This window comes from Melanotaenia boesemani, chromosome 5 (assembly GCF_017639745.1).
Source record: "Melanotaenia boesemani isolate fMelBoe1 chromosome 5, fMelBoe1.pri, whole genome shotgun sequence".
Classification (NCBI taxonomy): Eukaryota; Metazoa; Chordata; class Actinopteri; order Atheriniformes; family Melanotaeniidae; genus Melanotaenia; species Melanotaenia boesemani.
The window spans coordinates 19,886,720-19,911,810 of NC_055686.1; the positions used below are offsets into that span (position 1 = coordinate 19,886,720).

The window sequence follows — 25,091 nt, forward strand, 5'->3', positions numbered from 1 at the left end:
CCCGGCAGATATATGTATGTTTTTGTTTTGGCTATCTTTGTGAGCTGGAAAATATGACCTAAGGGTTAATAATTTTTAAAAGGTACACAATTTGTCATGGGTGTGTAACAAAGGTTTGAACTTTTTCATGTGATGTTATTCTTCACAGGCTCAAAAAGTTTAAAAAAAAGATCAAATGTAAAAGTAGAACTGCATAAAGTTGCATTATTGAGTTGTTTGGTAGAACATGCATTTGTCCTCAAGGGTACAGACTGTGATGTCTTGGATAAAATATGAAATCCCCAAATACAGAAAAAGAGAAACTCACCTCCTGCAGCTATGTTGCTGTGCAGCAGCAACACAAACAAAAATCAGAAGTCTAGCTGTCATTAGACTAAACTACAAGCTCTAATGCTTCAGTGAACAGGGCTTTTTCAAGGCTTAGTTCCCTTATGTTGACACAGGTCTACATAACGCACAGTAAGGTTCCCTTTGATTGCCAGAATGTCTCAATGCAGATCAAAGGGAGGTGTGTAAAATTATTTTTTCTCCTGCAATGTGTACTAAAACCAATAAAAGGTTAAACTAAAACCCACGTCCTTAAGTCTTGGTCAACTTTAATGCTTTAACACTGTGTATACAATAATAAAAACTGTGTATTTGTCTTGTGTTGTTTGCTTTTAGCAGAATTACAAACTTTGTGTTTTGACATTTACTTAAAAATAACACAGTTTTTATTCAGATTTTAAATGAATGCATGTTATAATTATTCATTTTTGTCAAAAACCTTCTTATAGTGATGTTCTTTTTTATAATATGCTGCTTTGAAGAAAAAAAGATTATTCATATCAACTCAGCCTGGGGCTCAAACTAAAGAAAAGTCTCCAAGTCCACAAAACACATGTAGATTGGTTGGGCAAACTCTTATTTCCCCTCCAAGTCCTTGCAGAGAGTGCAGAGTTAGTCCACTGTTCCATGATTGGGTTAAAATCACACTGCTACAGAGTTCAGCTACCCTCTCTTCTTCAGGACCCCTGAAAAGACCTAAAGAGCCTGAGCCTACTAACATTAGCTAATTAGCAACACTCACAATGAGCTGAGACTAATAGGAATGGTAATACAGTTTTAAAGATATTTAGAGCTACTGAAGAAATTTAAATTGGATGCCAAAACAGCAAATGTAAAGCTCATGCTGGCGCTATAAGAAAAGTCAGGGAAGTCATTAGGTATCATTTCCTGAGGAGTATCTGTAGTAGTTTTAATTGTAAAGGGAACAAACCCAAATGACATTCTTTTCCACACAATTCTGCTGAAAAGGCCTTACATCCAGCAGTTCTCTGTCCCCGTTGTGATGTAGTTAATTATTTCTCTGGGATTGCAATGGAAATCACTGGCCTACAGATCACATTTCAGTTTTAAAAGGACGGGTGGACCTGGATTTAAAGGTCAGCTGTCAGAAAGCCTTTATCCTACCAAAGCAACTGGTGGCCTGTGAACAGGACAGGCTGCAGCAGACTATGTGCAGCTGAAAGCACAATAATCATGCACTAAAGAGTACAAAATGTTCAATATGTTCCAAAATGGTGTTCTTTAAGATATCTCTCCTTATTTATGATCAAATAATATTGACTCTAGAGGGAATGCAGCCAAAACTAAATAATGATTTAAGATAATCTGATAAAAACTAAAGAAAGTACCGTTTTGATGTACAAAGGTCTGTTTTAAAAACCAAAGGTAGCTGAATAATTCAGTTTCACAACAGTACAGTGAGAGGTATAAATAACTGCTTCCAAATATAGATCATCTGAGCTTCCTGTCAATTTCTGCCATGAGTTGCTATCATCACAGCCATACTGCCTGTGTAAAAATCTGCTACAGATTATAAGGCCACACTAACCCCCACCCCATGAGGTCCTTGTCACTCTGCACATCCGTGCAACTGTGTGGAGCATCTGTCTTCTTGTCATGTTAAAGTCAACTGATGCTTCGGCAACACCCCAAATTAAAAGGATGGTAGTGGAAAAAAAAAACAAAAAAAAAAAACAGAAGAAGTGAGAACAGAAAGGAGCCAAGATGTGGCCCCGGCTGCACTCCGGTGCTGAAATAATTAGCCCCTGGTTGATGTGGACTCCTCGTGGGACTCCACTGTAACATGTTCAAATGAGTATTGGCAGTGTGCGACACCAGCTGCAGGACTCCTACAGGGAACTGCTGTTCTGTGCAGCGCCCTGCCCGTCGATCACGGCACAAAGCCTTTAAACTCTGAAGAGCTCCGGTGGCCTTGAGCTTGTTAAACAGCCACAAGAGCTTACAGGAAAACAACTGGAAATGGTGACATCTGAACTTTTTATGTCGGGTGTCGTAGGCAGGAATCTGCCACTTACTCTCAAGCATCAACCTACATCCAAATCTGTGGGTCTGCAGCACAGATGGGAGCATACCCTGGGGGGACTTAGACATGAGGAAGGGGAGCAAAAGGCATTATTTAGAAATGCAAGCTGCAACCACACCCATGTCTATCACAGTAAACTGGGATCTGCACTGTACCCACAGTACTGGCAGGAGGGCAAAAGGCTGGCACCACATCCAAGAAGCTGGGGCATCTCTTTTGATCAGTAACTGCCCTTTTTAAATGATAAATCGGCATACACTCGGGCACAAATTCACATGTCATCTGGAGGAACTACTTTTAGCTTCAGAACTTAAAATACAGATTATCTTTAGCCACAAATCTCATGTCTATCTTTAGACCTAGAGATAAATACTTCATTTGGATGTGATGCATCACCTGATAAAACAAAGCCTTAAGAGCGCAAAGTAGAGGGTAAAAGAGTTGCTAAATAGTGCCTCCTTGTGGTCATTAAATAACATAAATTTAAACCACAGCAAGCCTAAATTAAATATATAAATACTTTGTTTTTAAGATAATAACTCATTATTTTATTAGAGCATCTATGAATATAAATGAATGCATCACACTAAAATATATTGAAATTGTAAAAGTCCATTTTTAGGTTCAAAGTCATAAAGGTGCTCTAAATCAAAAGTGCTGAAGTGTGTGATGCTCATTTTCTGTGCAAGAGGTAATCCAAAAGATATTGGAGACAAACCACAAAACTTAAGTGTGAGACAAGTGCATGCTGGGGGAAATGTGTAAGCTTCAGGTGGTCGTGAGTGCAGGTGCTTCAGATTGCAGGAGGTTTTATCTTTCTGGATCTGCATCTGTTTTAGTTCCTCACAGGTGTGCCGCTTCCTTTCATGGTCTTCTTCAGGTGATGGTAGTTGGGAAGAATCTTCATAAGGAAGTCGAGCTGCAGAGTCTGAGGCTGTGGGATTAAAAATAAAAAAAAGCATCACTGTTTTCATGATTTGAACATGAGCCAACAGGTTTAAAACTCTCAGATATACACAAGAGAAACTGACCTGTGGCTTTTCGCTCTGCACACGCCTGATGCAGTTTGAACCATAAACAACAGTGTTCTCCGGCACGACTTCACATGTGTTAATCTGGCAGCATGCACCAATGATGCAGCCACTGGTCAGGATCACATTTCTCCCCAGATCACCTAGAATTCAATATTATACAAGGATGTATTCAGTTAAAATGATAGACATCTGAGTCATGGTAATAATTTGTTCATATAAAAATGTTGCCTACATTTGACCATCACATTTCAGGTATCATGACAGGACATTATGTCATGTGAATACAATACTCACCCTTGGACTCAATCACATTGTTATCTCCAATTTTCAAAGCTTGAGAGACTGGGACAGATTTAAGGATTTCAACTAAAAAAAATAAAAAATTGTGATCAAGTCATGCACTAAGCAAGACAAATAAACATGTTAGTGCTCTCTGGTGGACAACCTCTATATTGGCAACAGCAAGTCTTCATAGTCTCTTCATAGACATAAAGTGACATACTGGTATATGTGTGACATATTTGTGAATTGTCAAGGATACCACATCCAACTTCAAACACATTGTTGGCTCCAATGGTCATGGTTTTAGGCTCAACTTCATCTGTGTCTGGCATTATATTCTCAGGATAACTACAGAGAACACACATAACATTAGTTAAATGACAGAGTAATGCTAACACAGGGAAATGAACACAGAGCACCAACCTGTTAATAATAAGTGCCTGCTCCTCTATCAGATTACCCTCTCCGATAACTATGGGTCCTGCCTCTGCTATGATCCGTGCTTTTGGGTGGACAACTGTCCTTGCACCTGTGATAGCAGCAGGAAATAAAATATTTTTATAGCAGGAACACAAATAAAGCATACATAACTGTGTTTATGAAAGCCTCACCAATGGTCACATCGCCTCTTATTTCACTCTCAACACATACAACAGCTCCAGCTGCGATTTTAGCACTGCAACATACACGCAGAAAATAAAGTTAAAGCTGTACTGTAACGAGAAAAGCTGCTGACCATGAATCTGTAACTGCGGGTAATATTATTATAATCGTTACACCATATAAGATACAGATACAACCGCCATGAGTAGGTTAGCGAGATAATTAAAAGATGAGACGACATTTTAATTTCCTGAGGGCTATCTGTTAAAAAAGAAACAGCTAATTACAGAAACGATTAACGATTATTAAATCTTGATATACCTTTTCTGTGCCACAATTTGCTTAGCTTCTGACATCCTTGCGATGGCAAATAGATTGTTCTACAGTCGATTATTAATCCTAAAGAAATGAAGCTCGGGGTTGATTGAGTTTACTTGATTAAAACTCTGCTGCCCCCTACCGGTGGTTTTTACAGCAACTGGCATTTCCCCCCTTAGTTATCTTGTTATTGATATCTAGCTATTAATAAAACCCGAAAACCGGTAATGTAATTGTTTTCAAAGTAAGTTCTAAATATTTATTTATATATTGTATATGTTATATGTACACTTCACTGACCGGCAAAGTTAGTTTTCTTTTTTTTTTTAAATAACTTTTTCCAGTTCATTTAGTTTTCTTAGTTTTATTGATATACTTTATGATATTTATTATGTTTGGTTTTGTTTGGTTCTGAACTTTTTTTTTTCTTTTTTTTTTTGGTAAAGAAAATGGTTAGGTACAACAATAAACTTAGGGAAGCCATCAAAATTCTAACATGACACTTTTTAAGGGATATTCACACATAGTTATGTTCCTGACAAAATAAATAAATGTAGCATGAAAATAAGAAAATTTGTGTTGATTATTTTTCTTTTTTAATGATACCAAATGGCGTTGTATTAGTCACCTTTTCAACGACGTATACTGGTAAGTATCATGCTTCTGTGGAATGAGAAACACAACTAAATTCGTGAGTAAAAAAAATAATAATAACAACAATAATTAATAACAACAATAAGTACCAAAATGCCCTGCAATATTCAGTTGGTATTCCTTCTTGTTTCGACATTATAAATGCTGCCAGAAGTGTGAAGGTTACAGATGTGTGACAGGCAGTTGATTTGTGTATTTATTTATTTTCAAAAATATTTTTAATTTAGTTCACTATTTTTTGTGTCAGACACGTTTCATTATTATTGTCATGCTGACAGAGTCTTTACTAACTGATGATACGGATGGGCCATTTTCTTTCTCTTAGTGTAATGTGGCTGTGCCTCCAGCAGGGGGCAATAAATACAATTGAATTGTCTGCGCGCGAGAACACTGATGGCTTCTCCATCGAAATGTGCGGTGATATTATTTTGTGCGTAAATTTGATAACATATATCTGTGATGAACCCTACATCACTCGTGCCGGGGGAAATAAATTCTTGACACCTTCAACTACGTTATGTATTATATTCTCATCAGCGTCTCTTCTGATTTGAGGAATTTGACTTCTGTGAAGTTGCCCAACGTTTAAAGACAAAGCCGGAAATGTACTAACCTCACACTTTCAAAATCAAAGTATGTAAATTGTTATAAAAGGAAAACAAGCAAGATTTTCTATTACATTCTTTACATAAACCATTTTATAGTCTAGGTGCTGTTATTTTTAAGATTCATTGGAATCTTTTAAGGTTGTTGTCTGATCAGTACAAAAACCTTTATTACAGCCCCTCTGTTTTTTAGCATCTGGGATTTAAGTAAACTTTAGTATGCGATCACTAAACCATTTTGGGTTTATCCTATAAACTGTGGAGCCAGCTACCTCTATATCTAAGACAGACCCCAACTCTTGCTCTTTTAAATATCATCTTAAAATACAATGGCTGTCAATTCAGTTTCAGTTTTATTTTATTTATTTATCTTGTTTTTTTTTTTTCATTTTCATTATTTTTTATTGGTTTAACTAATGTTACTCTTATTCTTGTTATGTGGTTACTATTGTTGTACAGTACTTTTGCAGTTGTTTTTAAATGTGATCTATAAATAAATTTGAACTTATATTAAAATGTATATCCATTTGGCTTGTCATTGTATTTGTCATGAAACATGTCTTCTTTCTATTCAAGACTGATACACAAACACACATTGTGTAGTGATTATTGCTGTTTGTGGCAAATCTGATTTAGTGCGGATGGTACTTTTTTGTAATTTAACATTTAAAATAATTATTTTAATTCTGTAACAAATCGTGGCTATAACGTGTTTGCCAAATGGCTTACTTTGCTCATGTAATACATGGAGACTAACTCAAAATAATTATCTTTAATTTTCTGTTTTGAAAAATTAAATTAAATAAAAACACAGGTATTCTTAAAATGTCATTGGAAAAAATGTTTGTTAACCAACTGCAAGAAAAAATGTGAGCCTGAGAACAATCAATTACACTTATACAGTACAACATAGTCAAAATTTGGATTGGGTCAAAGTACTGTATGCATACAAACACATGTTGGATTAATAGTCTAAAAATACAATATAGAACTAAATACGTAGTAATGAAAAAATCCTGAACAGTGCAATTGATTCTGTTTATGTCATTGTGATCTGTTATCCAAAATCAATTTCATAAAATGCCTTGCTACCTCTTTGTGACCATAACACAATGACTACATGGTTGTACACTTAAAACCAGAATTTCTATCTAATATGGAGCATCTTTACTGATGGTTTTTAATATGAATTCAAAGGCAAATACTTTGCGCAAAACTCAATCCGTAGAAATCTCTAGTTTTTCATTCACAATAGGCACAAAGACCTGTTTGCGTGTATAACAGCAGAAATGCGTAAGCTGAGCTTCTGGTGTTTATCTTGAACTTCAAAACAGGAAGCGCTGTACGTCATTACGTCATAATTGTAGGAGGTTGAGTTTTTGAAGAGGAGCGGACCGTCGGAAAGTGCGAGTAGCGGATGTGAGCGACCTGAGCGCGCGGACCCACAATTAGACTACAATTCGCCGACACACCGGCGGAATATATTTATAAATAAATATCTTCAGCTCAAAATTATATGGTAAAATATCACTTGGCTGAAACTCTCGAATAGAGTCGCTTATTCTTTTTCTCTTAATAAGACTTTTTAAAAGTGTTGCTTGCAAGTGAGGTGTAAAATGTTAATTTAGCTCGTGCCAACTCCGTGGAAATATGTAACTGCGACTAATGAGGATGTAAAATGGAGCAGTCGGCTACTCTCGATATAGAGACTCTCAAGGTAAGATTAAATGGCGAAATTCCAGTTTTATTAGTCTGTAATTAAAGGACAGGTTAATGAGTGGAATGAGTGGTAAGTCGTTGCAACACGAATAGTTTTAGCCGTGCCCACCTGGATTGTTGTGTCCACTTGTGTAATCAGTTTAAATAGTATGGTGTCTTATCCCACAGTCCGAATTCAAGTTATTCATCAATTTTCTGCAACAGGTGCACCTGCGGTCTCAACTGTGTTATTAAAAATCTCATCTAATTAAAGATGAATGGAAAGTCTCTGCTTTTCTCCTCGGGCAGGATTATGATTAATAGCACCTGACCAGCGCTCAAACATTTGAAGAAGTCTGCCTTGAGTTTTTCCACATCTCTCTCTTGCACCACACCTCATACAATATGCTTTCTCCTCTTCAAGAATCACAGTAATGTGACAGGCTATGAATATTCTGCCTGCATGCTTTCTCATTATCATTCCAGTCTAGCGAGGAAGGCAGTAACCTCTGGGTACAATATGTGCATCTTGTCTCGGTGCTGCAGTGCAATGGAAAAAGATGGAAAGAAAAAAAAGAAGCTATGTGTCAGAAATCCACACAGCAGAGCTGTGTGACTGGGCTTTCAAGTCCACTTATTGGCCCTCTACCCTCATACTCGCACACTGCTTTTGAGCTTAGTGATTTGGTCATGCTTATCAGTTTAAAAAAAATCACTCCAGCTAAATCTGGCTCAGAGCTGATCTTCTACTTTAGTAGTAAGTCTGTAAGTTTGTCTTTAAGCTAATTTTTACTTTGCTGAATTATATGAAGATGGTTAAAAAAGTGTTGGGAGCTGTCTCTCTTATCTAATTAAAACAGACGCTTTGTCCATGATGTTTTGTTACATTACATTTGGTTATAATTCTGTGTGCAGCCTGGCACTTCCGCTCTGCTTTCGACTGATGAATGCAAATGACTCCTATGGGGTTCTGTCCAAAATGGCCCTGTTGGCTCTCTAAGGATTTGCTAGGGATTAGCAAAGAGAGCTAGTTTACTGTGGGGAAGTGTCTGTTTACATCAGCGTTTTGTCCTCTTCTCCCCACGCCATCATCGCTGTGGAGGGAACTGACAGAGTTGCAAACACTCAAGACTAAAAACTGGCTCTTGACTTTGATAAACAGAGGTACAAAATGCCAGTGAGGATTATGTTTTGCCAAGTAGATGTGTTAATTTGATCAAAGCATAATGAAAAGCAGAGCCGTAATATGAAAAGAGGAAATTCTCTCTGAAAAGCCTTCAAAAGGCTTCAAGTCTTGCTGGCTGCCTGATGTGGTTGAACTGCTGCGACCTTTTGTTGTACTGGACATATTGGAGGTCATTAATCTCTGCTAGTCTCTTACTTATAGTTGAGTTGACTTGCTTTGAGTTAAAAGAAGTGCATGGCCATCCATCTATCTATCTGTCAATCATTCATCCATCCAGAAAGGGCACTGCGACCAGTGAAGCCTTTGTGACAAACTCCTCTGCTTTTGTAGCACCACCTGAGATTAAGGAGCCACAAAAATTGGATTTAACATGTAAAAGGAATGACTATTGACAGCGGTACCTTCAACCGCATGCTTTATTGTCACATCAACAAAGAGAGAAATGGTAATATCAATGCAACGAGTTGCACACTAAGCAGTGTAATTGTCTTTCCCAGTTACAGTTGCATAATCAGCCATTTTTGATTAGACTGTCAAAAGAAAAAACTCACAAAACCTAAATATATAGGTGTTTTCATACTTAATGTCAGACTTTGTGCACAATTATGTCCATCTATTTTCCCTGCAGCCTCAGCTTTTATGAAGTATCCATATGCAAGATGGATGAGTATAAGATGCGCAGTCATTAGTGCAGCTCGGATGTTTTCTTACCTCCAGCTGAGGCAGCCCAGTGGGACTCCAGTGGCACTGCTGAGTGAGAGAACACCCGCCGATTTGCTGATTAACATTATCAGGCATTAATAACGCCTCATTTTCTTTCATTAGGGGCTCCTCAGCTGTATTTTGCAGCTTCGGCAGCATGCCACTTGCTTGATCAAAGCAGCATGTAGAATATCACCCTCTACACTACTAATTGGTGAAGATGAGGCGTGCTGGCAGTGGAAAGGGACCACTGGATAATTGCTGGTTTATTGGTTGGATCCAGCTGCAAGGCCTATAGTCAAAGCACTGAATACCCCATTCTCCTGCTGGAGCAAATAGCGAACGCAGAGTCAGATCTCAGCACAAATGTAATAGGGATTGATGGTGTAGTATGTACAGACAAAAATGATTTTGCAACAAATCCACAAGGATGTTTTTAGTTCTATGTATGATAGACCAGTCCAGATGCATTCATTCTCCAACACACCTGAATCAAATGTCTAAATTCCCTCCTGCATTTCATTCAGCTCTGAAGAGGCCTGGTGACAAGCCATTCATTTGATTCAAGTGTGTTAAAGAGGAGATGACTCTAAAAGTAGCAGGATAGTAGATCTTAAGGACTAGACTTGGGCAATCCTGATCTAAATAGATGTTTTATGGCTTATTTGGCCTTACAGAAGCAAGTTACTGTGTAGGTGTTTAGTTTCTATTAATAGAAATTGCATGTACTGTAGATGTTAACTCATAAGTACATTTCAGATACACGTGCTGATGCTAATCTGCTGACATTTTATATGTTTGCAGGAAACCATACAGTATTTAGATACTTTCATCACAGAAAGCTCTCACGAAGCACTCACTTTCATGTGGATTAAAGACACTTTGCATTCACACTGCTGCTCAGTGCTCAATTCCAATCTTTTAGCTGTGATCCTTTTTTTTGTGTGTGTGTAGAATATTTATATTCAATAGAAAAAGAAAGACTTTTAAAAGCAAGTTTTAATTAGGTAAGGTAAAATCATACACTATTAACAGCTGATTATGTTTTGGATAACAAGTAACCCTAACTGATGCAGCGAGTAAATTCTCATTTCTCAAACAGTTGTGTGAGAGGACACATCCTGTTTTTGTGGAAAATATGTTAATATGTTTCATCATGCAAAGAAAAAATCTAAGGAGATTGCTCAAACTACTAAAATTGGGTTAAGAACTGTGCAACATATTAAACTAGAAGCACTCACAGAGTGCAGAACTCTGCCAAGCCATTGTAATTTATTTTTGCCAATGATTGTTGGCATTATTTTTGAGTTAGAAGCTCTAATGGCAAAATTGTCCGTATCTCCCTATGGACAGGCGCAAACCTACATCACAACATGACCGTGTACAGCCTGCAGGTGAAAATAAACCCTGCATTATACAAGTGTCCGTGTTGAAGTGTGCAACTTTTTTTTCATAGTTTTAAGTTTTCTCCATCGGTTTTTGATTAAAAAAAAATATCAGTGTCATACAGTTATATTGATACCCCCAGTGTCAAAGCTAGAAAAAGAAATGAGGCGAAGCTAGTAGCATTTGGACAGAACAAATGCCCTCATGTCTGTCCAACATCACATTGTGAAGGAGCTGCTAACAAAAAACATTGAGAACTTCACAACAACCACCAATAGATGTTTGTTATTGTCACCATGACCAGACATTTCATGGTATTTTAGACATCTATACAAAAACCAAAAGTTTTAAACAGCAATATAATAAATGTTTTACTCACCATCTGAGCAAATTGATTTATTTTTTGTCATAGTCTTTTAACTAAAATGTTTAGTTTTAATCATAATTTAGCAGTCTTAATTCTATTAGTTTTAGTCTAGTTTTAAATGACTAAATATAATAATAAAGTCAGCTAAACTACAGTAGATTCAGTTGACTAAAATGTAGTATAAAAGGTAAAGCGATCTTTTAAAAAGTTTTTATAAGTTTCTTAAGTTATTTATGTCTAGAAATAAACATTCGCCTGTTAAGAAAAGGACTCTAGACGCCTCTATAATGAACAACTATAGACCTGTCTCTAACCTCTCTTTTATTTCCAAGATTATTGAAAAAGTTGTATTTCACCAGCTTCATGACTTTTTAAATGAAAGTGGAAATCTTGATAAATTTCAGTCCGGCTTCCGACCTCATCACAGCACTGAAACAGCTCTGGTCAAAGTGTTAAATGACATTAGGTTGAATACCGATTCTGGTCAAGTATCAGTCCTGGTTCTGTTGGATCTCAGTGCTGCGTTTGATACTGTAGATCACAGAATCCTGTTGCACAGGCTGGAAAACTGGGTTGGACTTTCTGGAGCGGTCCTTAACTGGTTCAGGTCCCATTTAGAAGGCCGGAGTTATTTTGTTACGATCGGCAGCTATGAATCCGAGCGAGTGGCCATGACTTGTGGAGTCCCCCAGGGGTCAGTCCTTGGACCTCTTCTGTTCAACTTGTATATGCTCCCTTTGGGTAAAACATTACAAAACTATAGCATTAGTTATCAAAGTTATGCAGATGATACACAACTTTATGTGTCTCTGTCACCAGATGACTGCAGTCCAATAGACTTATTGTGTCAGTGTCTGGAGCAAATAAACACCTGGATGAGGGAGAATTTCCTACAATTAAATGAAGACAAAACTGAGATTATTCTGTTTGGTAGCAAAGAGAAGAGGGTCAGCATTGGCAAACACCTGGAGACTCGGGCTCTTAAAATTACCAACCAAGTTCGTAACCTGGGAGTGTTGATAGACTCAGATCTGACTTTCAGCAGCCACATCAAAGCTGTCACTAAGACAGCTTTTTACCAGCTCAGAAACATCAACAGAATTAAAAGTTTAGTCTTCCAGAAAGACCAAGAGAAACTCATCCATGCATTCATCTCCAGTAGACTGGATTACTGTAATGGTCTTTTAACAGGACTTCCTAAAAAGAGCATTAAACATCTGCAGCTCATCCAGAACGCTGCTGCTAGAGTTTTAACCAGGACTAAGAGATCTGAACACATCACACCAGTTTTAAAATCTTTACACTGGCTTCCAGTCAGTCACAGAATAGATTTTAAAACCCTTCTGATCATTTACAAATCCCAGAATGGTTTAGGCCCAGAATACATCTGTGATATGTTCAGAGAATATAAACCTAGCAGAGCTCTTAGATCCAAAGACTCTGGTCAACTAGTCCAGGCCAGAGTCCAGACTAAACATGGAGAAGCAGCATTTAGCTGTTATGCTGCAAACAAATGGAACAAACTGCCAGTGGAGATTAAACTTTCCCCAAATGTAGACATTTTTAAATCCAGGTTAAAAACTTTTCTTTTCTCATGCGCCTATGCATGAAATCTGCACGGTAACTTTTTTTTTTTTTTTTTTTTTTTTAACTTATCTTGCTTTTAATCATTTTAATGTAATTTATTATTTTATTGTGATTATGTGTTGATTATGTGTTGATGCCTTTTACTATTCTAAATATCTGTAATGTCTTTGTTTTATGTAAAGCACTTTGAATTGTCCTGTACATGAAATGTGCTATACAAATAAACTGCCTTGCCTTGCCTTGCCTTAAGTTTGAATTTATAACATACATGTACAAACAGAAATTTTACTTGTTTAAAAAATATAAACTTTTATTACATCAGACTTGCTTTTTTCATAAAGTAAAATGGAATAGTTGACCTGCTCCCTTTGGTTAACAACCGTTGCTCTTTAAAAAGAAAAAAAAAGAAAAAGAAAATAAATAAAGAAATTCATACTGTGAAAGCAATACAACCAATGGTTTAAAAGCAAACACAGAATTCAAGTGCCATATAGCACCTCCAAAACAGGAGAGGAGCAGACTAAAGCCAAACATCGTCGAAGAGATACTTTTAAAAATAAAAATCTATAAGACCATACAAAATTGCACAAGCATTTGTCTAAAAAATTTATTCTAATGCAACTTTATTAATGCAGTAACACAATCACTATCCAGGTTGTTTAAACACCCTTTTCTCCTACACTCCCATTTCAAATACTGATAAAAACAGTAACACAGGCATGAAAACGTATTTTTTATTAAATACTGAGTCAAAGATGAGAAAAGGAGTCACATGACAGTCATGAAGCCTTGTCAACTCTTCCCATCAAATTCAACACACACAGACAGCCAGTTGATGGACCTCTTTTTTCAATGTGTCAGTGTTTCAACGCAGTGGCTCAGCAGTCGTGTCATGTCAACAAAAAAAAAGTCTTCCTTCACCCAACCTCCCATCTCTCATGGGTAGGCAGGTGGCTGTTAATCTCAAGCTCGGGTCCTCTACCAGAGTCCGGGGAGCTTGAGGGTCCTATGCAGTATCATAGCTTAGCTGTTCCTAGGATTGCACTCTTCTGGATGGAGATGTCTGATGCTTCTCCAGGTATCTGTAGGAGCCACTTCTCCAGTGTGGGGGACACGGTCCCAAGAGCTCCAATGACCACTGGTGCTACTGTTTCTTCTTCCAGGTTTTCTCCAACTCTTCTTTGATTCCTTGGTATTTCTCCAGTTTCTCGTGTTCCTTTTTCCTGACATTTCCGTCATTGTGGATGGCTACATCGATCACTACGGCTTTCCTTTGCTGCTTATCCATGATTACAATGTCTGGTTGGCTGGACACCACCATTTTGTTGGTCTGTATCTGGAAATCCCACAGGATCTTAGCCTTCTTATTCTCCACCAGCTTGGGAGTTGTTTCCCATTGTGACCTAAGGGTCTCCAGTCCATACTCTGCACAGATGTTTCTGTACAGTATGCCGGCTACTTGGTTATGGCGTTCCATGTATTATTTCCCTGCCAGTATCTTGCACCATCCTGTGATGTGCTGCATTGTTTCAGGGGCGTCTTTGCACAGCTTGCACCTGGGGTCCTGCCTGATGTGGTAGATCTGGGCCTACCACACAATTGTCCTGGTACTCAAGGCTTGTTCCTGTGCTGCCATGATTAACACCTCTGTGCTGTCCTTCAGTCCAGCCCTCTCTAGCCATTGGTAGGAGTTGTTCATATCTGCCACTTCAGCAATCTGTGGGTGGTACATCCCATGCAGGAGCTTGTCCTCCCATGATGGTGAGACACTCACTCAATGCTTCATCCCTTGGGGCCATCTTCCTGATGTATTTATAGAGCTTGGGTGTTTCATCTTGGATAGTGGCCCTGATGCTCACTAGTCCTCGGCCTCCCTCTTTGCGCTTAGTGTACAGCCTCTGGACACTGGATTTGGGGTGGAACCTGCCATGCATGGTGAACAGCTTCTGTGTTTTAACATCTGTGGTCTGAACTTCCTCCTTTGGCCAGCTTATTATCCCAGCAGGGTATCTAATCACTGGTAGGGCATAGCTGTTAATTGCCCGGATCTTGTTCTTGCCACTGAGCTGACTTCTCAGGACTTACTCATTCCAGATATTTGACTGTGGCAGCTTTTCTTGTGGCTTCTTACTAATTCCCATTTGCTTGTGGTATGCCAACATCTGTTATTCTGCCCTCTGATAGTGTGATGCCCTCTGAATGGACTACCTTTCCTCTCTTCACCTGTGTTCCATGACCAGACTGAAAATGAAGCTACTGCTGGCTGATCCTGCCCTGGCTTACTGTTAGATATTAATGCCTATTAATGAGGCGCGTGGATGAAAATATTTAAGAAGTTAAAAGTACTGTAACTTATTGTAGACTCTTAATTAAACAACAGCTGGAGCTGTTAGTTAAAGTACTGTAATGGCCCACTGCTGCAGGGATGACTCACAGAGACAACGTAACTCTTTAACAGGTATTTCTTAGAAGACAATAACAGAGCTGTCTCAGCCACAACTCACGCTGCCAACCATTTTTACTGTTTTTTTTTCTCTCTCTCTCTCTTCCCACATGCCACTGCGTGCACCACACATCCATTCCCCCCTCCCACATCCACAGAACAGCCAAACAATGTCAACATGAACAAATATCAAAACTTTGACACTATTACAGTATTACAGTACATTAAATGACACTTCAGAATTTAGCCTTTTTTAACCGAGTTCCACCCCTAATACATACATGCATACATAAATACATACATACATACACACATATGTATGTGTGGGTGGGTGTGTAAATGTGTATATGTAGCTTTTATTAAAGTCAGCACCTTGTCTGAGATTTGAACTTTAAGAATATTTAGTGGTTCGACTGAATGAAACGGTCTTCATCAGGACATTTTAAAACTTCAACAGATTTCTGTCATGACTTTGTTTTTTTTGTTTTTTTTACCACAGCATTTCTGGCTGCGGACCTAGGTGAAATGCTGACCGGTAAACATAGGCAATGATCTTCCAGATATCATATTTCAGTCCATGTAGATGCGTCATATCAGAATATTACAGTTATCTGATTACTCCCAGATATCTGAAATTGATGGTCATGTAAACAGAATCATCTAAGAATGTCTTTAATATTCAAGAAAAATTAGTGTTGTTACATAATATCTGTAAATGAATAAATATAGAATCGGATTTAATCGAATCGATTCAGGCTGTTGTGAATCCAACCAATTCAGAAAATTAGTGGTGATACCCAGCTGTAAATCAAGCTCCTTAATGTTTGTATTTTCAAATGTTAGAGCTGTATAGGCTCTAGTCTGTCAAGGGCAATGTGTTTTTAAAGATGGAAAGCAAAAGAAAGTGGAAATGTACACTTGTCTCTGACAACAGGCATTTCAGATGGAAGAAAGAGGGTGATAAATGACTCCAGCTCTTTGCTTGGTTCAGTACCAGAAGACCACTTTTGTATGTGTTGCACAGCATTGTGAATGTATGGGCAGTTCGCTGGCTGTTCCCAATCAGATCTTTACTTGCAACCTCTTCTCATAGGACTTTTCTCTACAAGGCTTAAAATGTTACTAAAAATTCACTTGTAGAGTAAGATTTAAACTGTTCTGGCATCCTACCTAAATCATCTTGGACCTCTTGATGAACTTCTTTTTTTTCTTTTTTTGGGGGGGAGTTTCCAACCACCACATTTCGAATCACTGATAAACTTAAAAAAAATGTAATGCATCTCATTTCCTTTGTCTGATACTGCAAAGTCTGTTTATTATACGTTAAAGACTTCTTATTGTGATTACATTCTCATGGTAACTATCATGTCTGTCATTTGCATTCTCTTTGCTTTATTTATTCCTTTCTGCTAACCAAAGTCAAAAGTTACAGTGCGGGTCTTCAGATGATTGGATGTGAACCATAACATTTTCATGTAATTTTAATGTTTGGTTTAAGATGTTGCTGGTATTTTGTACATCAAAGACAGTTTAGAAAGCAATTATTAAGATTTGAATTGTATATTGGCCCATATATTCGTATTATACTTGCCAGTTGTAAGTGTCCATCTGCGCCTGTGACCTTTAACTCACAGCTGATGCTTCCTTTATCCTTAAAATCAAAAATATTAACATCATTAATTGCTTCAGGTGATGTACCTCACATGCACACAGATGTGACTTACCATTGAGTGGTGTGCTTTCCAGTTTACCGGTGTTTTGTTTAGTTAAAGCAAGAGTAGTTTTCCCAGAGCTGTTGCAGTTGGACATCTTGATCAGTCTAGTCCAATATGTTTGTGAGTGTGCTGTGAGATGCATGCTGGGAAGACAGTAGCTGCGATGCACTGTTTTACTTGCTCTATGAATAATCAAAGTTTAGGAGGCATATCTGGACCAACATAGTATATGTATTAAAAGTCTGGCAAAGACAACACAGGGGCCTCTAGTGTTGGAAACAGTGGGTTACCATAGAAATGACAAGTGCCAAAGTTTCCCCTAGCAACAGAGGAGTGAAAATAGACTGAATCTGACCAGTAGGGCCATGGGCCAAAATATTTTTTTAACTGTCTTTTCTTGGTGATGTGAATGTTTATGAATGCCTTTTAGGTTGTAGCTGAGTCTGTTGTTATGCTTTATGTTGTGCATAAGCCAACACCAACATAATGGAAAGTTATGACTGTGAAAACAACTTGTGTGAACCTACACTGTGTGCTGATATTTAGCTTATATTCCCTCAGCTGTAACGCTGGTTAAATTGGAATCGGTGACATTCCTGGCCATTGATGTGGATCATTTGTGTTTGCTGCCAAGTCGCAACATCTATTTGTGATACATCTGCCACCACTTCCATTTGTGACCTGAAGTGTTCATGCGTGAAAACAGTCTTTCAAAGAGAGGATGAAGTTTAGCTGAGGTAAGCTTGTGGAAGATTGTTGTTAGAAATCTGTATAATATCAGCTGTTTAGATGTTGTTTGAACAGGACTGATCTAGTCAAGGAATAATGTCAGTGATGGTAAGGGGTTTGGTATTGACAGCCCAAACGTTATATCTAGCAAGATTAATACAATTTTAAACGACTTATATTTAATACAGAGATGTGTTTTTTCCGGGTACTCTGGCTTTGTTCCACAGTCCAAAAACTTGCAAGCATGCATGGGTTGTTTGTGTCATTTGTCTGTGTGATGGACAGGCGACATGTCCAGTCTGTTCTGCTTCTGTCCTGATATCAGCTGGAATAAGCTACAGCCCCCACATGACCCTGAATACGATAAAGTGGGAATAGAAAATGGATGGATGGTTATAGGGATAGAATAATATTAAGTAATTTGACATGAGATTTTTTAAGATACTTCACAATTATTGATTTTGTTCTTTCAGAGTTGTTTGCCAAAGTTTGACCAGTTGTATTTAGCATAAAAATCCAGGGCTGTAGCTGATGGCTGTTTTCATTATTTATCAATCCATCAATAACTTTCAGAGTTTTTCCTGCTGTTTATTCAATGTTACAGTGCAAAATTAATTTTTCACCACATATAGACGTAGCTCTGAATTAGTTTTGTTCTATTTGAGCTTTTTAGTAGCCTTCAATGAAATGATCACGAGCTGTAAAGCATTTTGCATTTGGTTAATGTGTGATAATGGAGCTGTTTCCATGAATTCAAGAAAAGCCTGAAGGATTATTTGCCTATTTCTGGCAACCACCTTTTTGCCACTAAACCACACACTCTCTGATGCAGTGCTGCACAGTTTCACGAAATAGGCTTATGTGTTTCTGCTTTTATAATGACTAAAATTCATCAACCACTCACCCTTTCAAGAAAAATATTGATTTGTTGCAACAACACTAAGGCTTCACAAGAGTCGTGGCTCTTATAAGAAATGTGTTGCACTGCTTCTTCTGTATGTTAACTAAAACCTCACCTGTACTAATGACTCAGTGGGTCTACAGGATATATAGTAGTAGTTGATATTTTTCAATTTTAATCTTGGTCAGTTAATTTAGCCTGTCTTAGAAAACGTCTTCAGCTTGCTGAGCTAAAAAGTCGCCTCTACCTCTGCAACAGCTAATGAGACCCTGTCAAAAAAAAAAAAAAACTACAATTTAACAATACTTGCCATCAGTGTCTTATGCTAATTGTATGCTAAGTGTGAATAAAGCATGTGGGGCTTAACTTTCAGCTTATGCATGAATTACATATCTAAGATACTCATGGGGAAAATGTGCACAGTTGTATCAGTTATGGATGTGTGTGTCACACTTGATTTTTACACAAACATGAGAGATTATTTTGATCACTTGTGGAACTGCTGAAAATCTTAACAAAACATTCAGGTGCTACTTGACATTTCGTGTTTGTTTATAGGTTCAAATGCTTTCTCCTAATTTGTATATGTGCAGTTCACTGTTGTACCCAACTTGGTATAAATTCATCCTAACAACAGCTGAGTGGAACAGTTAAGAGCTCAGCCAGCCTTGCACTCGTTGATGGGGAGTTTCACACTGTCAGCTTGTGGTCACGATCTGCTGGAGAACAGCAACTGCTCGCTCTTGCCCCAACAAATGAAGTTGATGGACATCAGTTTCTGTGATTTCAAGTCAAAACTCCTGTGCATCGGGTTCACACTTGCTGTTTTGATAAGCACTAGTTGACTTTTTGTCTATTTGTGCTGTTGGAAAATTTGGCTTGATCTATGTTAAGTACCAGAACCAGATATTTGTGCAAAATGTGCTCTTTGGTGTAAGATCATCTGATCTTGAGATATATTGGTTACTAGAATTATTCTGGTAGCTCAGTACACAAAAAAATGTTTTCCTGTGAAAGCTTAATGGGTTGTAGCATTGTAAAGATTTCAGCCTGAGCAGAAAGGTAAACATGCCTCTTTCAGGATTCTGTCACTCAATATGTCTGTCCTTTTTTGTCCTTTTAAGCAGTGGGATAACTAAATATCAACATGTAATTAGCACCAAAAACAAAGCTGTGACATGTTATTAAATCCATACAAATTGCTTGTTGTTGTAAAGAACATAACTGCAATAGGAAAGTTCAAGGACTTTGTTTTCCAATATTTTAACTTGCATTAATCACTTTGACTAGCTCATTAGTATCCAGATGTGGCTGCAGATTTATATTAATTGACTTAAAGAAGTGTGTGCTATTTAGGAGCATTTTCACTTCTGGGCCAGTTATTAACTCACTTGTAATCTCCCTTCTTTGCAGATGAATGAACCACGTTTAAAGAATGGGCACTCTCAGTTTATGTTTTTTTTCCTTAGTAAAATAACCAGCTAAATGGTGATTTTTTTTTTTGAGTTGATTACTCTGCTACTGAGCCGATTGTTAAATTGCAGTTTCCAGTATGTATTTACAAAAGAAGCAGCAATGTAAAATAAAAGTTTCCCTAATTAGTAATTTGTGTTTAAGAAGTTCATATGTTTCCCAGTTAAAAAGTCCCCATTCCCCATCATTAACTTACATAACATGCATGTTTCAGGCTTTAGTAGCGCAGCTGACGATCATGCTAGCCTCTCATCTATTACTCCTACTGTTAAAGGTCCCATATTATGCAAAATTCACTTTCTAAAGGTTTTCTAACAGTCATATGTGTCCTCATAGCCTGTGTATGAGGCCAAAAAATGAAAAAATTGTGTCTCGTCTCTCGCTTGCTCCACTTTTTAGCGAATGTGTGCTCAAACAGGTGAGTCTGAGATCTTTCCCTTTTGACCTCACGAAGGGAAATAACCACTGTCCCCGGTAGTGGATACTGTCATTGACCCGCCCCCGGCTAGCTGAGTCTGCTCTTTTAAAATCAAAGAGCGGGCGCCAGCGAAAGCCAGATCCTCTCCCAGAGAGGGGAGTGGACAGGCACCACTCATGAACATTTAAAGGTTCAGACACAGAAACGGCCCCTTCTCATTAGAACTCACAAAAGCCACATTTGGAATGGCTGAAATTAAGAACCAAGGCTGAATTTGTAATAATAATTTAGTAATAAACTTATAATAATGTTGCTGGATCTCTGACACCCATATGAAATCGTTGAAAAATTGTATAATACGGGACCTTTAAGGCAGAACGTTAAAAAATAAAATAGAAGTTATTTCTTTATTGTGCTTGCAAGGTAACAGCCACTTACAACATAAAATTGCCTCTGTGAGAATTAAATAAATCCTGGACAGCTAGCAAACATAAAGGTTGCTCTGCTTGTTTGTTTTCCAGATTACCCAGGAGCAGTTTATTCTTGCATCGCAGTCCCTGCACCTTCAGCGACCTGGCTGTGATGCTGTCTACCAAGTGGGTCTATACGGCTGGAGAAAACGATGCCTCTATTTCTTCCTGCTCCTGCTGCTGGTCACCATGATAGTTAACCTGGCCCTTACTGTCTGGATCATAAAGGTCATGAATTTTTCAGTGGTGAGTTCAGTACATCATCCAAAATACTGCAGTCTGCTTGGCTGGGATGTTGCTTACAAGTGAAACATAACTGTTCTCACCATTAAAGTGAAGAACAAATATGCAAAGCAACAATTGGATCCATGCCACACTGTTACTGGGTAAAATACAAGAGCAGGCAAAACTCTGAAAGCCTCCCGTGAAAGCTTTGCTACACTGATCTGAAGCTACAAGAAGAGCATAATAATGTCAATGCTGCCGAGGGGTCTCTGACTTTTTATACTTCGTAGATTTTGTTATGTGTTTTAAGTTAAGAGCGCTGTGTTAATCTCGTAAATATCAGATCACATTTTATGATTAATCTATGCAGTGGAGTTAGGAATTGTGTGCAACACAATGAAGAATTAATTTCTCCTCATATCTATAAACTTTTAAAAGGTTAAACCTAAATTACTGGCTTTAACCCCAATATTTGTTTTTTTCCCCAATATTTTTCTAAAAAATTAAAACAGAAGAAATGAAAAATGTTAGTGTGCATTATGTCCTTAAAAGGTAAAATGACACACTTGTAATTCCAGGTCAAAAAGAGCTGATGAAAAGTGTTTTTGTGAAATGAGTTCTAGGCAGTATCTTTTATGTTGTATGCTTTGTCTCATTTTTGTTTTATGAAAACCTAGAAAAGACCTGGCAGCTGGTCTGTCTGACACGGAAATGTGTTTATCGCAAACAAAAACAAAACAGGCAAATGCTGTGAGCCCCTGTTAGATTTTCAGGGAGAATGCACACAATTTACCATTTTGTCAACTGTCTCCTGATGGTAGCAATTCCCTCTCAGTGGCTCAGATGTCTCCTGACTATTGATATCACTCCTTTACTTCTTCTCCTCCCATCAGTCTGTGTCATGAGATGTTATCAGTGCTGTAGGTGTTGTTTTAATTCACTTTGATGCTCCAAATCTCTCAGGACCTAGAAGAAAAAAGCCTCGATAATAATCTTAGACAGGAAAAGTTTACAACAACTAACATATACCTGAATATTAGGAGTAATGTCTATGTCAACTTTAACCTCTCATTTTGCACTTGGTACAAGTGACCTGGTAGCTTTAAAAAAGCTCTTTGGTTACACATCAACATAAAAATTCAGTCTTGCTTGGTAAAGAAATGGCTTGAATGTTGTGTTTGGCTTTATGCTTCTCTCGAAACACCCTGTGACGGTTTTCTGGAAAAATATGGAACTTCAACTTTTTATTTATTGAGGCTCAAAAAGGTACCTGGGAAAGATCTTGAGCTCATCTCCCACAGGACTATTCGTATCCACTACATCACTTCCACTCCAACACAGTAGTGACTGTAACATCTGTTTGCTGACTTACTAAGACCTCCACTCTGCCCCACCCTACTTCTGCAATCCTTTGATTTTGTTCTTCTGTTTGTTCCCAGTCCCTGTTCTCATGTATGATGGAGCTCACCCTGCTGTTGCTATGCCTCTTTATTTCACTATCTCCACCCATTTGTACTACTGGCTCAATGGACTCATTCAGCTCATCTTCAGGCTGATCTGACCTTACAATTCATAGCTGTCCTCACACTACACCTCCTTCCCTGTGCTATAGTTAGACTTAATCCTGTCTTATTTCAGCTGAATTATCTGCAAACACAATCATGCCCTGAATTGATAAGAGGGAGAAAATAGGTCATTTTGTAGCAGAATCATTCATGATGTATTAAATTAGATATTATTTTCTTTTAATTTGTATTTTCTGTTAAAAGAACAAATTACTTTTACATGTAAAATCATCAAGCTAATGTAGAAAAAGTATAATCTAATAGAGAAGCTGAAAAGGTTGGCATTACTGTCCTGTCGCATGACACAGTTTCAGCCAAGCTTTAGCTGGCAGACAGATGGCCTCAAATCTGACTCTAAAATATTTGGTATGTAGAGAAGTTTATTGATACTTCAGTGACTACAAGGTGTCAGCATAACAAGCCCAAATTATCACCCCTCCTCCACCAAATGCTGTGTTTTGTTTTCACTAATGTGGTGGTGTTCATTATGACCAAACATCCCCACTTTGGTTTAGTCTGTCCAAAGGAGGTAGTTCCCAAGGTCTTGTGGTATATTTATGATATGCAACTTTGCAAACTAAAGTTGTGCTGCTGTCTTCTTTTTTAGAGAAAAGAGACTTTCTCCTGGTAACCCTTCTTAAACAGTCATACTTGGTTTACCTTTTTCTAATTGTATTATCATTAACTTCAGCAATTAATATACTAACAGAGGCTTGGCGAATTTGAGATTCAGCTCTTGGGGTTTTGCAGTTTCAAAGTATTGCAAAGTCTTAAGGTAAACTTTCTTGGACATGCACCACTGAGACAATTAGCAACTGTTTAAAATGTTTTCCACTTGGAAATATTGTGTTTAACATCCAAGGTTAAGTTCATATAATTTTAAAACCTGATAACGACGGCATTATTATTATTATTATTATTATTATTATTATTATTATTATTATTATTATTGTTGTTGTTGTTGTTTTATTTATTATTATTCATTTAAATATGGGCTGACATGTAGCAATTTGGAATTGAAATGTGTCTTTTTTTGCATGACCTTACATGTTACCACTAAAAGATGTGCTGTTTTTCAAAGTCTCAGGTGTCCATATAATACTTAACATCCATTTTCACAGCAGACATGTCATTGCACAAAAAATGCACATGTAGAACTAATTTATCTTACTGATGGGCCCATTTTTATTAAGAATCCCTGTAAACCATGGTGGTGATTCAGAAGCATACAATGGCTGAACCCTTGAGCAGCACACATGAACATAATTCAGTAGTTTTCAATGTCATCAGTTATGTACGCTACCTCTTTGACAGGCTCATTGTCTCCCAAAGTCTGCTTTGACCATGGCAGACTTTCTAAACTTCCTTGATTTAGTTAGACTCATCGCACACCCTTATGTACTGTTAACAGTTGTAACACCTTGTCTAATGCAAGTTTATTTCACTGCTTTTATGATGCTTCTGCTTTCAACATCTTGCTGTTATTAAACATATTTTTCAGGTCATATTAAACAGGTAAGAAAAAATGGGTGATACTACCATTACTACAGCAACCACTAATAATAATCATAATGGTTACTTTTATATCAATATTAAGTCAACTCCTGCAAATCTGACTGATCATGAATCTGATTAATTCCTATACCATCTGCTTGAATAATCTCATAATTTCCACAGCTTCTACATTTACTTGTTTCTCCTCGGTGGCCTCCCACGGAAGGCAGGCTGTCACTGTCAGGCTGAGTGTCTATAGCACTGTCACCTCGATGTCATGTCCTGCTTCTTAACTGTCACTCAGTGCTGCTTGTCTGCCAGCCTGTCTGCTAGCAGCAGATCCTGCTCTTTTAAAATGCAGTCTAATCAGAGCAATTGTTTGTTGTTATGAAGAAGTAATCCTTTGAAAAAGATTTGTACAACTCATCACAACATCACTGATGATCATTATTATGTTTCAGGATGGAATGGGAAACCTCCAGCTGAACCAGGATGGGATTCACTTGGAGGGAGTCAGCGAGTTTCAGTTGCCTCTTTATGTGAATGAGATCCAGTCCAGAGGGGTGAGTTGTTCTTACTCGTTTCATCACCTTGAAGTTTCCGGGTGATTACTACTCAATACTGATGAACTTAGAATAACTAGCATTGACTGCAACACATGTGAAAAACTCTTTTTCAGGATGGTCTCTCCAAAGCTGCAGACAAGTATTGATCTTTCATTGTTGAAAGAAGTTATTATCAATTCATTAACAACAAAGGCCAGCTCTCTTCTGAGTCCAGACTTGACAGTACTTTGATGTTACCTTATATTTGCTCCTAGATTAGAGAGATTAGTTTCCCCTCTCGGTCTGTTACCTCCTCCCTC

General features: G+C 37.8%; 2 protein-coding genes across 3 annotated transcripts in view; one reads left to right on the plus strand and one right to left on the minus strand.

Annotated features, from left to right (window-relative positions):
• Positions 1-1,181: 1,181 nt before the first annotated feature.
• Positions 1,182-4,695, minus strand: dctn6 (dynactin subunit 6). The gene is made up of 7 exons (XM_041986723.1): positions 4,612-4,695; positions 4,299-4,363; positions 4,111-4,216; positions 3,947-4,035; positions 3,700-3,747; positions 3,403-3,545; positions 1,182-3,305 (listed from the first exon to the last, which is right to left on the minus strand). Exons 1-7 carry the CDS (start codon positions 4,644-4,646, stop codon positions 3,207-3,209), a joined length of 585 nt encoding a protein of 194 aa, XP_041842657.1. The 5' UTR covers positions 4,647-4,695; the 3' UTR covers positions 1,182-3,206.
• A 2,576-nt stretch (positions 4,696-7,271) lies between these two features.
• Positions 7,272-25,091, plus strand: part of LOC121640829 (zeta-sarcoglycan-like) — a 45,827-nt gene continuing 28,007 nt past the window's right edge. For both annotated transcript variants that reach the window (XR_006010581.1, XM_041986716.1), the window contains exons 1-3: positions 7,272-7,584; positions 20,994-21,188; positions 24,688-24,789. Coding sequence is in view for 1 of the 2 variants with exons in the window: in XM_041986716.1 (XP_041842650.1) it covers positions 7,546-7,584; positions 20,994-21,188; positions 24,688-24,789 (336 nt within the window). In the remaining variant the exon portion in view is untranslated. The remainder of the gene's footprint in view (positions 7,585-20,993; positions 21,189-24,687; positions 24,790-25,091) is intronic.

Bases quoted from the DNA above. Each gene is read 5' to 3' on its own strand.
- dctn6 (XM_041986723.1), bottom strand. From the start codon at position 4,646: ATGTCAGAAGCTAAGCAAATTGTGGCACAGAAAAG. The intron at 4,036-4,110 runs GTTGGTGCTCTG...TGTTCTCTGTAG, and splicing joins CAGGCACTTATTATTAACAG to TTATCCTGAGAATATAATGC. The intron at 3,748-3,946 runs GTATCCTTGACA...AATCTGTCCCAG, and splicing joins TGTGTTTGAAGTTGGATGTG to TCTCTCAAGCTTTGAAAATT.